Source organism: Epinephelus fuscoguttatus, linkage group LG21, assembly GCF_011397635.1.
Source record: "Epinephelus fuscoguttatus linkage group LG21, E.fuscoguttatus.final_Chr_v1".
Lineage (NCBI taxonomy): Eukaryota > Metazoa > Chordata > Actinopteri > Perciformes > Serranidae > Epinephelus > Epinephelus fuscoguttatus.
This window is the reverse complement of record NC_064772.1, coordinates 24,634,477-24,647,215: the sequence shown is the minus strand read 5'-3', so window position 1 is coordinate 24,647,215 and position 12,739 is coordinate 24,634,477. Positions and strand designations below refer to the sequence as shown.

At 40.3% G+C, this 12,739-nt stretch overlaps 2 protein-coding genes across 20 annotated transcripts in view; one reads left to right on the top strand and one right to left on the bottom strand.

Annotated features, from left to right (window-relative positions):
* LOC125881545 (protein Daple-like) overlaps positions 1–10,946 on the bottom strand; it is a 31,597-nt gene extending 20,651 nt beyond the window's left edge. For 2 of the 19 annotated variants that reach the window (XM_049564668.1, XM_049564676.1), the window contains exons 1-5: positions 10,535–10,904; positions 10,410–10,451; positions 10,145–10,207; positions 9,869–9,931; positions 6,590–6,631 (exon numbers count right to left, since the gene is read on the bottom strand). In XM_049564668.1, coding sequence (XP_049420625.1) covers positions 6,590–6,631; positions 9,869–9,931; positions 10,145–10,207; positions 10,410–10,451; positions 10,535–10,832 — 508 coding nt within the window. In that variant the 5' untranslated portion in view covers positions 10,833–10,904. Of the gene's footprint in view, positions 1–962; positions 1,026–3,508; positions 3,551–3,749; positions 3,813–4,140; positions 4,499–5,934; positions 5,970–6,055; positions 6,098–6,589; positions 6,632–6,829; positions 6,893–7,089; positions 7,153–7,281; positions 7,345–7,468; positions 7,532–7,739; positions 8,071–9,510; positions 9,546–9,631; positions 9,674–9,868; positions 9,932–10,144; positions 10,208–10,409; positions 10,452–10,534 lie in introns of those variants that run through there. The other 17 variants (XM_049564658.1, XM_049564659.1, XM_049564661.1 and 14 more) reach the window with 17 other exon arrangements.
* LOC125881532 (polycystic kidney disease 1 like 1) overlaps positions 1–12,739 on the top strand; it is a 76,642-nt gene that overhangs the window by 47,394 nt on the left and 16,509 nt on the right. The window contains exons 28-32 of the mRNA XM_049564640.1: positions 11,150–11,256; positions 11,394–11,493; positions 11,593–11,721; positions 11,808–11,981; positions 12,069–12,255. Of these exons, the coding sequence (XP_049420597.1) occupies positions 11,150–11,256; positions 11,394–11,493; positions 11,593–11,721; positions 11,808–11,981; positions 12,069–12,255 (697 nt within the window). The remainder of the gene's footprint in view (positions 1–11,149; positions 11,257–11,393; positions 11,494–11,592; positions 11,722–11,807; positions 11,982–12,068; positions 12,256–12,739) is intronic.

The window sequence follows — 12,739 nt, the reverse complement described above, 5'->3', positions numbered from 1 at the left end:
GAGAGTCAAGTAGACCACATCTCCCTTTTCCAGTTGAAGAATTAATGCATTAGACACAGAGACAAAGCCAACTTCATCATTGTAATCGTGACTAAGTGTCATTCTCTTCTCATTGTGATAGAGATAAGCACCGATCCAAGTTAAATAGTGGCCCCCGAACACTGTGAATCTGAAGTTGTAGACTCCTCTGACTGGGGCTGTGAAGATACCTGCAGCAGAGGAGAAAATCAGTGAGGGGTGAAAATAGTCTTTGATCTGTTGAGCGAGGTGTCCTTGTGTTGTTATCTGATGCTTTAACAGGCCTTAAACATGGATTTGTATCAGTAATCTGTGGGAGCTTTTGGTTTTATTCTCTTTCCAGATCATTTGTAAGAAGACAAAGGGATGTTTGTTTTATTGGTTTGACTTAGAAAATTCATACCACAGAAATCTTACTACAGTCACATCTTGCCTTCTGTAAAGAACTCCTTTGCACATTTATGTGTGTAGATAAAAGAGCTGTGTACCTGTAGTTGGGCTGTAGGCCTGGCCGATATTGGTGAAGACTTTACTGAACTTAAGTGTGATCTCATTGTTGAAGGGTCCAACGTATCCTGCGTCAGTAAGACCAGCTGAGAAGGCCACCTTTGGATGGTCTGTGTGAATGAGGAAGATGCAGAGAAAACTTGACTGATGTGCAGTCTATGAACAAATGTCACTGAGAGAATAATTTCCTCCTAATCATATTCAGCTACACAGCACAGTGACACTGCAGTCATTTGGATACTGATAACCAGCAGGCTTTGAATTCTAGTAGAATCAGTAACAGCTGAATATCATCATTTCTGCTTCATTTAGTAACAGTGGTGATAAATATGAATGTCTCTCTGCGTTGTGCTGCTCTGAATATGTTCCTTAGTGTACCCATTCCCTTTTCACAGTCAACATGCTATTTTGACTTAATAATAGTTGATGTAACTTACCTGCATTCTGTCTCTTGAGCTGTGCCACCTCGTTTTCACTGGAGCTCATTCTGGTTTCCAACACTGTCAACACATTTAACATGTTTATCGTAAAACAGAATTATAGTCATCAGCTTCAACCAGATGTAAAACCTCATTTAAATTTAAATGTTTCTACAAAATCTTTTGACAACTCCTCTGTGACTTTTACAGTTTTTCCACAACAACATGTTTTCTACCACACTATAATTTGTACTTTTTAATAATGTATTCGTAGCTTACACATGTTTTCTCTCCTGAGCTCAGTGACCAAATTTTCACTGGTGTTCACTCTGGACTCCAAAACTATGAACATGTTTGAATATTTTTACTAAAAGGTGAATTATTGTATTACAATATGTTTTATTATAGAGTCAGTTTATGGTCGATGCAGTTACATTTTCTTCTGGAGCTTGACCAAATAGCAAAACTGTCACAAACTGAGTTAATTCACATTTGAATTAATTTCAATTACTCAATATAATTAAACTGATGTAAATGTATTTGCCTGCATTCTTGCTTTCACTGGCTGTCAGTCTGGCCTGTGTGGCTGGGTGTAAAGCATTATATTAGTGCATGAATCTGTGCAGCACTGTGTGACTGACACTCAGTATGTTTTCTGATGTGTATCACCTGCATTCTCTTGCTCCAGCTTCTCTATCTTGCTCCTGTGTTCGATGGCCATGTCTCTCAGCTCCTTCAGCTCAGCCCAGATGTCAGAGCTGATGTTGGTCTGGCTGCTGCTCTGATCATGGGCTGCTCCGACACCCTGTATCTCAAAGTGAACCTCTTCCTGCCTGTTTCCCCCCTCTGTCTCAGTGTCTGTCCCTGTCCCCTCTCCACTCTCACCCTGAGCCCACGTCCATTGCAGACAGAGCAACAACGCCAGAAAAACTGCAGCGCTCCTCATTCTGAAATATCACCTGTTTAGACAGCCAGATGCAGTCTGACACGTCTGCTTTGATTCCCGTCTTTATATACACGTAAAACAGCTCAGTGAAGAGGCGCATGAGAATCAAACAGATGTCACTGATAACAAATGTAAAAATACCTCCAAACATCCTTGAACACTGAGCTGATTTTAAAGTCAACATCAAGCAGTTTGAGCTGCGTTATTTTGAAATCATTTGTAATACATGCTTTAAAATAACGTTAAATGTGCTGTATATAACTTTATAGACCTACGAATCAATCAATCCTCCTGTTTATTAACACTGTAGAAACTGTAGAGACTTTGATCTTGTCATCAGAGGGATATTTTTATTACATATTTTATTCCATATTTTTTATAGTGTGATGTCAAAACTTAATGCAATTGACTGTGGATGTTTTACAGGTGACTTCACAGAGCAAAAAGTAGAAATCCACTAAAAATGGTACGGTTATACGAATCATCATAAACACCATAGCCTGAAGGGAGAGCCATGTAGACCACATCTCCTTTTTCCAGTTGAAGAATTAATGCATTAGACACAGAGACATAGCCGACATCATCATTGTAATCGTAATTACTTGTCATTTTCTTCTCATTGTGATAGAGATAAGCACCGATCCAATATGAAATACGGACCTCCCACACTGTGAATCTGAAGTAGTAGACTCCTCTGACTGGGGCTGTGAAGATACCTGCAGCAGAGGAGAAAATCAGTGAGGGGTCAAAATAGTCTTTGATCTGTTGAGCGAGGTGTCCTTGTGTTGTTATGTGATGCTTTAACAGGCCTTAAACATGGATTTGTATCAGTAATCTGTGGGAGCTCTTGGTTTTATTCTCTTTCCAGATCATTTGTAAGAAGACAAAGGGATGTTTGTTTTATTGGTTTGACTTAGAAAATTCATACCACAGAAATCTTACTACAGTCACATCTTGCCTTCTGTAAAGAACTCCTTTGCACATTTATGTGTGTAGATAAAAGAGCTGTGTACCTGTAGTTGGGCTGTAGGCCTGGCCGATATTGGTGAAGACTTTGCTGAACTTAAGTGTGATCTCAGTGTTGAAGTGTCCAATGTTTCCTGCGTCAGTAAGACCAGCTGAGAAGGCCACCTTTGGACGGTCTGTGTGAATGAGGAAGATGCAGAGAAAACTTGACTGATGTGCAGTCTATGAACAAATGTCACTGAGAGAATAATTTCCTCCTAATCATATTCAGCTACACAGCACAGTGACACTGCAGTCATTTGGATACTGATAACCAGCAGGCTTTGAATTCTAGTAGAATCAGTAACAGCTGAATATCATCATTTCAGCTTCATTTAGTAACAGTGGTGATAAATATGAATGTCTCTCTGCGTTGTGCTGCTCTGAATATGTTCCTTAGTGTACCCATTCCCTTTTCACAGTCAACATGCTATTTTGACTTAATAATAGTTGATGTAACTTACCTGCATTCTCTCTCTTGAGCTCTGCCACTTCGTTTTCACTGGAGCTCATTCTGGTTTCCAACACTGTCAACACATTTCACTTATTCATCCTAAACTAGTATCATGGTCGTCAGGTTTCACATTGTTCATGGATTTTTCTGTAATCCTACCTGTGATGTTGTTTTCACTCGCTGTTACTCTGGCCAGAAGATCTGTGATAAAGGGAAAATTACTGTTCAGTTTAATAGTTGATCAACAACCAGATGTAATAACTCATAATTACTGCTAAAACAAATCTCCACTCCTCTCACTTTTGGACATCACATCTGAGAGAGTTTTACACAACAACATGTTTTCTAATAGGCCTGTAACAGGCGATGTGTATTTTTTGATGGTGTTTATGTAACTTACCTGCATTCTGTCTCTTGAGCTCTGCCACCTCGTTTTCACTGGCGCTCATTCTGGTTTCCAACACTGTCAACACATTTAACATGTTTATTGTAAAACAGAATTATAGTCATCAGCTTCAACCAGATGTAAAACCTCATTTAAATGTAAATGTTTCCACGCAATCTTTAAACAATGCTTCTGTTAATTTTCCACATCACACCTGAAAGAATTTTACACAACAACATGTTTTCTACGACGCTATAATTTGTACTTTTTAATTATGTTTTTGTCGCTTAGCCATGTTGAGCTCTTGAGCTCAGTAACCAAATTTTCACTGATGTTCACTCTGGACTCCAAAAGTGTGAATATGCTTGATTGACTGACACTCAGTATGTTTTATGATGTGTATCACCTGCATTCTCTTGCTCCAGCTTCTCTATCTTGCTCTTGCTGTTCCTCAGCTCCACCTTTTGTTCGATGGCCATGTCTCTCAGCTCCTTCAGCTCAGCCCAGATGTCAGGGCTGATGTTGGTCTGGCTGCTGCTCTGATCATGGGCTGCTCCGACACCCTGTATCTCAAAGTGAACCTCTTCCTGCCTGTTTCCCCCCTCTGTCTCAGCGTCTGTCCCTGTCACCTCTCCACTCTCACCCTGAGCCCACGTCCATTGCAGACAGAGCAACAACGCCAGAAAAACTGCAGCGCTCCTCATTCTGAAGTATCACCTGTTTAGACAGCCAGATGCAGTCTGACACGTCTGCTTTGATTCCCGTCTTTATATACACGTAAAACAGCTCAGTGAAGAGGCGCATGAGAATCAAACAGATGTCTTTGATAACAAATGTAAAAATACCTCCAAACATCCTTGAACACTGAACTGATTTTAAAGTCAACATCAAGCAGTTTGAGCTGCGTTATTTTGAAATCATTTGTAATACATGCTTTAAAATAACGTTAAATGTGCTGTATATAACTTTATAGACCTACGAATCAATCAATCCTCCTGTTTATTAACACTGTAGAAACTGTAGAGACTTTGATCTTGTCATCAGAGGGATATTTTTATTACATATTTTATTCCACATTTTTATAGTGTGATGTCAAAACTTAATGCAACTGACTGTGGATGTTTTACAGGTGACTTCACAGAGCAAAAAGCAGAAATCCACTAAAAATGGTACGATTATACGAATCATCAAAGACACCATGACCTGGGTAGAGAGCCATGTAGACCACATCTCCCTTTTCCAGTTGAAGAATTAATGCATTAGACGCAGAGACATAGGCTTGTTCATCATTGTAATCGTAACTAAGTGTCATTCTCTTCTCATTGTGATAGAGATAAGCACCCATCCAAGCTGAAGTGCGGTTGTTCCACAGAGTGAATCTGAAGTAGTAGACTCCTCTGACTGGGGCTGTGAAGATACCTGCAGCAGAGGAGAAAATCAGTGAGGGGTCAAAATAGTCTTTGATCTGTTGAGCGAGGTGTGCTTGTGTTGTTATGTGATGCTTTAACAGGCCTTAAACATGGATTTGTATCAGTAATCTGTGGGAGCTCTTGGTTTTATTCTCTTTCCAGATCATTTGTAAGAAGACAAAGGGATGTTTGTTTTATTGGTTTGACTTAGAAAATTCATACCACAGAAATCTTACTACAGTCACATCTTGCCTTCTGTAAAGAACTCCTTTGCACATTTATGTGTGTAGATAAAAGAGCTGTGTACCTGTAGTTGGGCTGTAGGCCTGGCCGATATTGGTGAAGACTTTACTGAACTTAAGTGTGATCTCAGTGTTGAAGGGTCCAACGTTTCCTGCGTCAGTAAGACCAGCTGAGAAGGCCACCTTTGGACGGTCTGTGTGAATGAGGAAGATGCAGAGAAAACTTGACTGATGTGCAGTCTATGAACAAATGTCACTGAGAGAATAATTTCCTCCTAATCATATTCAGCTACACAGCACAGTGACACTGCAGTCATTTGGATACTGATAACCAGCAGGCTTTGAATTCTAGTAGAATCAGTAACAGCTGAATATCATCATTTCTGCTTCATTTAGTAACAGTGGTGATAAATATGATTGTGTCTCTGCGTTGTGCTGCTCTGAATATGTTCCTTAGTGTACCCATTCCCTTTTCACAGTCAACATGCTATTTTGACTTAATAATAGTTGATGTAACTTACCTGCATTCTCTCTCTTGAGCTCTGCCACCTCGTTTTCACTGGAGCTCATTCTGGTTTCCAACACTGTCAACACATTTCACTTATTCATCCTAAACTAGTATTATGGTCGTCAGGTTTCACATTGTTCATGGATTTTTCTGTAATCCTACCTGTGATCTTATTTTCACATGTGGTTACTCTGGCCAGAAGATCTGTGATGAACAAAATGATGCTCAGCAGGTTAATAGTTCTTCAACAGTTCAGGGGAGTAGTGGAATACATGTAATTAAATTAGTAATTTAACCACATTTTGCAGCAGCTTGCTGGTAGTTCAACTGCATTCATTTCAGCATAGTGATCCAAGTAGTTAAGTTACTTTCTGGCCATGTTTTCTGTGGTTAATGACTGAAACTACAAACAAATTTGGGCCATAAATTCTTTTTATTTCGCCATTGCTTCTCTCTGTAATTGAACCCCTTTGACCAGTCCTGCCTCATTTTTCTTTCATCCTGACCGCAGTGAAGGAATGTAGGAAATCCGTTCATGAGCCAGAATTAGTGAAACTAAACTTGAACACATTAGGTGTCAGTTAGTCAGAAATATTATTGCCACTTATCAACAAATGCTTTGAGAAGTTGCTATTGCCTGCTATTTTAGAAGTCACTTGATTAACTGAGTAATCCTGCATTTTTCTGTAATCCTACCTGTGATCTTGTTTTCACTCGCTGTTACTCTGGCCAGAAGATCTGTGATAAAGGGAAAATTTCTGTGTAGGTTAATAGTTGATCAACAACCAGATGTAATAACTCATAATTATTGTTAAAATAAATCTCCACTCCTCTCACTTTTGGACATCACATCTGAGAGAGTTTTACACAACAACATGTTTTCTAATAGGCCTGTAACAGGCGATGTGTATTTTTGATGGTGTTTATGTAACTTACCTGCATTCTCTCTCTTGAGCTCTGCCACCTCGTTTTCACTGGAGCTCATTCTGGTTTCCAACACTGTCAACACATTTAACATGTTTATTGTAAAACACAATTATAGTCATCAGTTTCAACCAGATGTAAAACCTCATTTAAATGTAAATATTTCTACAAAATCTTTTGACAACTCTTCTGTTAATTTTATAGTTTTACACAACAACATGTTTTCTACCACACTATAATTTGTACTTTTTAATTATGTTTTCGTAGCTTACCCATGTTTTCTCTCCTGAGCTCCGCCACCAAATTTTCACTGGTGTTCACTCTGGACTCCAAAACTATGAACATGTTCAATGTTTTCACAAAAGGTTAACTGTAAGTTTTACTGTGATCATTGCATCACTAAATATATTCTTAATGTGAACATAATATACTGTTTTCACTTTGTAATGATTGTTATAGCTGACCTGTGTTGTCTCTCCTGAGGTCCTCCACCTTGTTGTTGCTGGCGGTTACTGTGGCCCCCAGTACTGCAAAAACATGACACCAAATGCTTAATCATGCCCTCACCTTTATCTTAGTTTCATTCAATATATTCTCATTACATAACACACAGTATTATGCCAAAGTTTACTTTAAGATTTTAAAGCTTACCTTTGTTCTCTCTCTGGAGTGTCTTGACCACGTCTTCATAGGAGCTCATTCTGGCCTCCAAAACTGTGAACACATGAAACATTTTTATTCTCAAGTAGATTTATATAGATATAGATATAGATATAGATATAGACACGGATATTTGCCTGCATTCTTGCTTTCACTGGCTGTCAGTCTGGCCTGTGTGGCTGGGTGTAAAGCATTATATTAGTGCATGAATCTGTGCAGCACTGTGTGACTGACACTCAGTATGTTTTATGATGTGTATCACCTGCATTCTCTTGCTCCAGCTTCTCTATCTTGCTCCTGTGTTCGATGGCCATGTCTCTCAGCTCCTTCAGCTCAGCCCAGATGTCAGGGCTGATGTTGGTCTGGCTGCTGCTCTGATCATGGGCTGCTCCGACACCCTGTATCTCAAAGTGAACCTCTTCCTGCCTGTTTCCCCCCTCTGTCTCAGCGTCTGTCCCTGTCACCTCTCCACTCTCACCCTGAGCCCACGTCCATTGCAGACAGAGCAACAACGCCAGAAAAACTGCAGCGCTCCTCATTCTGAAATATCACCTGTTTAGACAGCCAGATGCAGTCTGACATGTCTGCTTTGATTCCCGTCTTTATATACACGTAAAACAGCTCAGTGAAGAGGCGCATGAGAATCAAACAGATGTCTTTGATAACAAATGTAAAAATACCTCCAAACATCCTTGAACACTGAGCTGATTTTAAAGTCAACATCAAGCAGTTTGAGCTGCGTTATTTTGAAATCATTTGTAATACACGCTTTAAAATAACGTTAAATGTGCTGTATATAACTTTATAGACCTACGAATCAATCAATCCTCCTGTGTATTAACACTGTAGAAACTGTAGAGACTTTGATCTTGTCATCAGAGGGATATTTTTATTACTTATTTTATTCCATATTTTTTATAGTGTGATGTCAAAACTTAATGCAACTGACTGTGGATGTTTTACAGGTGACTTCACAGAGCAAAAAGCAGAAATCCACTAAAAATGTTACGATTATACGAATCATCAAAAACACCACTGCCTGGTTTGAGAGTCAAGTAGACCACATCTCCCTTTTCCAGTTGAAGAATTAATGCATTAGACACAGAGACATAGCGGTTATCATTTAGATCAAAACTATACATCATTGTCTTCTCATTGTGATAGAGATAAGCACCGATCCAATATGAAGTACGGACCTCCCACAGTATGAATGTGAAGTAGTAGACTCCTCTGACTGGGGCTGTGAAGATACCTGCAGCAGAGGAGAAAATCAGTGAGGGGTGAAAATAGTCTTTGTTCTGTTGAGCGAGGTGTCCTTGTGTTGTTATGTGATGCTTTAACAGGCCTTAAACATGGATTTGTATCAGTAATCTGTGGGAGCTCTTGGTTTTATTCTCTTTCCAGATCATTTGTAAGAAGACAAAGGGATGTTTGTTTTATTGGTTTGACTTAGAAAATTCATACCACAGAAATCTTACTACAGTCACATCTTGCCTTCTGTAAAGAACTCCTTTGCACATTTATGTGTGTAGATAAAAGAACTGTGTACCTGTAGTTGGGCTGTAGCCCTGGCCGATATTGGTGAAGACTTTACTGAACTGAAGTGTGATCTCAGTGTCGAAGGGTCCAACGAGTCCTGCATCAGTAAGACCAGCTGAGAAGGCCACCTTTGGACGGTCTGTGTGAATGAGGAAGATGCAGAGAAAACTTGACTGATGTGCAGTCTATGAACAAATGTCACTGAGAGAATAATTTCCTCCTAATCATATTCAGCTACACAGCACAGTGACACTGCAGTCATTTGGATACTGATAACCAGCAGGCTTTGAATTCTAGTAGAATCAGTAACAGCTGAATATCATCATTTCTGCTTCATTTAGTAACAGTGGTGATAAATATGAATGTCTCTCTGCGTTGTGCTGCTCTGAATATGTTCCTTAGTGTACCCATTCCCTTTTCACAGTCAACATGCTATTTTGACTTAATAATAGTTGATGTAACTTACCTGCATTCTCTCTCTTGAGCTCTGCCACCTCGTTTTCACTGGAGCTCATTCTGGTTTCCAACACTGTCAACACATTTCACTTATTCATCCTAAACTGGTATTATGGTCGTCAGGTTTCACATTGTTCATGGATTTTTCTGTAATCCTACCTGTGATCTTGTTTTCACTCGCTGTTACTCTGGCCAGAAGATCTGTGATAAAGGGAAAATTTCTGTGCAGGTTAATAGATGATCAAAACCAGATGTAATAACTCATAATTACTGCTAAAACAAATCTCCACTCCTCTCACTTTTGGACATCACGTCTGAGAGAGTTTTACACAACATGTTTTCTAATAGGCCTGTAACAGGCGATGTGTATTTTTTGATGGTGTTTATGTAACTTACCTGCATTCTGTCTCTTGAGCTCTGCCACCTCGTTTTCACTGGAGCTCATTCTGGTTTCCAACACTGTCAACACATTTAACATGTTTATTGTAAAAAACAATTATAGTCTTCAGTTTCAACCAGATGTAAAACGTCATTTAAATATAAATGTTTCTACAAAATCTTTTGACAACTCTTCTGTTAATTTTCCACATCACACCTGAAAGAGTTTTCCACAACAACATGTTTTCTACCACACTATAATTTGTACTTTTTAATTATGTATTCGTAGCTTACCCATGTTTTCTCTCCTGAGCTGCGCCACCAAATTTTCACTGGTGTTCACTCTGGACTCCAACACTGTGAACATGTTTGAATATTTTTACTAAAAGGTGAATTATTGTATTACAGTATTTTTTATTATAGAGTCAGTTTATGGTCGATGCAGTTACATTTTCTTCTGGAGCTTGACCAAATAGCAAAACTGTCACAAACTGAGTTAATTCAGATTCGAATTAATTTCAATTACTCAATATAATTAAACTGATGTAAATGTATTTACCTGCATTCTTGCTTTCACTGGCTGTCAGTCTGGCCTGTGTGGCTGGGTGTAAAGCATTATATTAGTGCATGAATCTGTGCAGCACTGTGTGACTGACACTCAGTATGTTTTATGATGTGTATCACCTGCATTCTCTTGCTCCAGCTTCTCTATCTTGCTCTTGCTGTTCCTCAGCTCCACCTTTTGTTCGATGGCCATGTCTCTCAGCTCCTTCAGCTCAGCCCAGATGTCAGGGCTGATGTTGGTCTGGCTGCTGCTCTGATCATGGGCTGCTCCGACACCCTGTATCTCAAAGTGAACCTCTTCCTGCCTGTTTCCCCCCTCTGTCTCAGCGTCTGTCCCTGTCCCCTCTCCACTCTCACCCTGAGCCCACGTCCATTGCAGACAGAGCAACAACGCCAGAAAAACTGCAGCGCTCCTCATTCTGAAATATCACCTGTTTAGACAGCCAGATGCAGTCTGACATGTCTGCTTTGATTCCCGTCTTTATATACACGTAAAACAGCTCAGTGAAGAGGCGTATGAGAATCAAACAGATGTCTTTGATAACTAATTTAAAAATACCTCCAAACATCCTTGAACACTGAGCTGATTTTAAAGCCAACACACCTTTGTGTGTGTGTGTGTGTGTGTGTGTGTGTGTGTGTGTGTGTGTGTTAGTTTCCTCGACTTGGGTTAAACTATCCTTTTAAAAGCCGGTGAAGTCCTGTACGAATGTGTGTGAAATCTTCTCATCACAGGTTTACATAGTGCTCAATGGAGGAGATGGGTTCTCACAGACAAGAGAACTACAAGTTGCAGGATGCACTTTATTCAAGAGGAACTCTCAAGACACCTTTATACTCAGGTAAAATCCAAATACCTCCAAACATTTACCTTCAGATGATACTGCTATAATACAACTCAATACTTAGAGTAGCTTTAAGTTTGGGTTGATCACTCATAAACTCTTTTTTGATGTATTCTTCGTCTCTGATGCCACAGTGCAACAGAGAGCCTGGGCCCAGTGTGGGGGGTTCACATCTGGCATGACAACTCTGGACCCTCCCCGAGCTGGTACCTCAAACAAGTGAGGGTATGTCAGGTAAGAGCCACCTGTTTGTGAATGTGTTGCTCCTCCTGTGTGTGTGTATGGACTGTAAGTTGACCACGATGAGGGTTTATTTGTGTACTTTTAATACAGGTAAGCAGGGAGCATGTGATGGGACGTGCTTGGCTCTTCATTGGTCAGTGTTGGTTGGGTGTAACTAAAGGCGATGGCCGGGTGGAGAGATCGCTGCGAGTTTGCACTCAGCGAATAGGCTTTGCTAAGGTAGAGCGCTCACACTCAGATACAAAAAACAACACCTTTAATCTCTTCTTTCATGTGACCCTGGGCCTCCACCTGTGTGTTCACAGATGTTGCGTCTCAAGCTATCTGACTACTTGGCCGACCACCATATCTGGATGTCTGTGCGCAGCTGTCCCTGTCCTAGCTCATTCACACACACTCAAAGACTTAGCGTGTGCCTGCTGCTTGTGTTGGGATATGCATGTGTCAGCACAGTAATCATATCACAGATGGATGATCGGGTAGGTAACAAAACCTTGAGAGTTTGAGTTTTGGTGCACAAGAGATCCAAAACATGTTACCTATCACGCCCGATCTCTTGTTTACAGTTGCCATGTGAGTTGGGCTTTGTCGATGTATCAGCTGTTTCCGTGACGACGGGAGTATTAAGCGTGATGTCAGTGTTGCCTGCAGCAGCAATTATATCATACCTGTTCCGACTGCGTGAGGTCAAATTGACAGTGTCAGGAGTCCAACACGCAGAGAACAGAACGACTGAGAAGGACTTCTTTGAAGGTGATGTTTAGGTTTACTTGAACTGAGTAGGGGGGGGTGGCACGGTGGTGTGGTGGTTAGCACTGTCACCTCACAGCAAGAGGGTTCCTGGTTCGATCCCAGGTGGGAGCCCTTCTCTGCGGAGTTTGCATGTTCTCCCCCTGTCAGTGTGAGCCTTCTCCGGGTACTCCGGCTTCCTCCCACACTCCAAAGACATGCAGGTTAATTGGTGACTCTAAATTGTCCGTGGGTGTCGATGTGAGGATACCTCAATTGTACAACAAGTTTAATCGGCATCTTGATATTCCACACCTGTCAAGTGAATGAATGAATGAATGAACTTTATTTATTTAGCACCTTTCAGGCACAAAATGCAACACAAAGTGCTTTACAATTCAGATGGAGAGACAACAAAGGAATAAAACAATGCAATTATATAACACTAATTCAAGGAAAAAAGAGAAGAATAAGTAAAATTATCAATCAGTAATTAATCAATCATTAA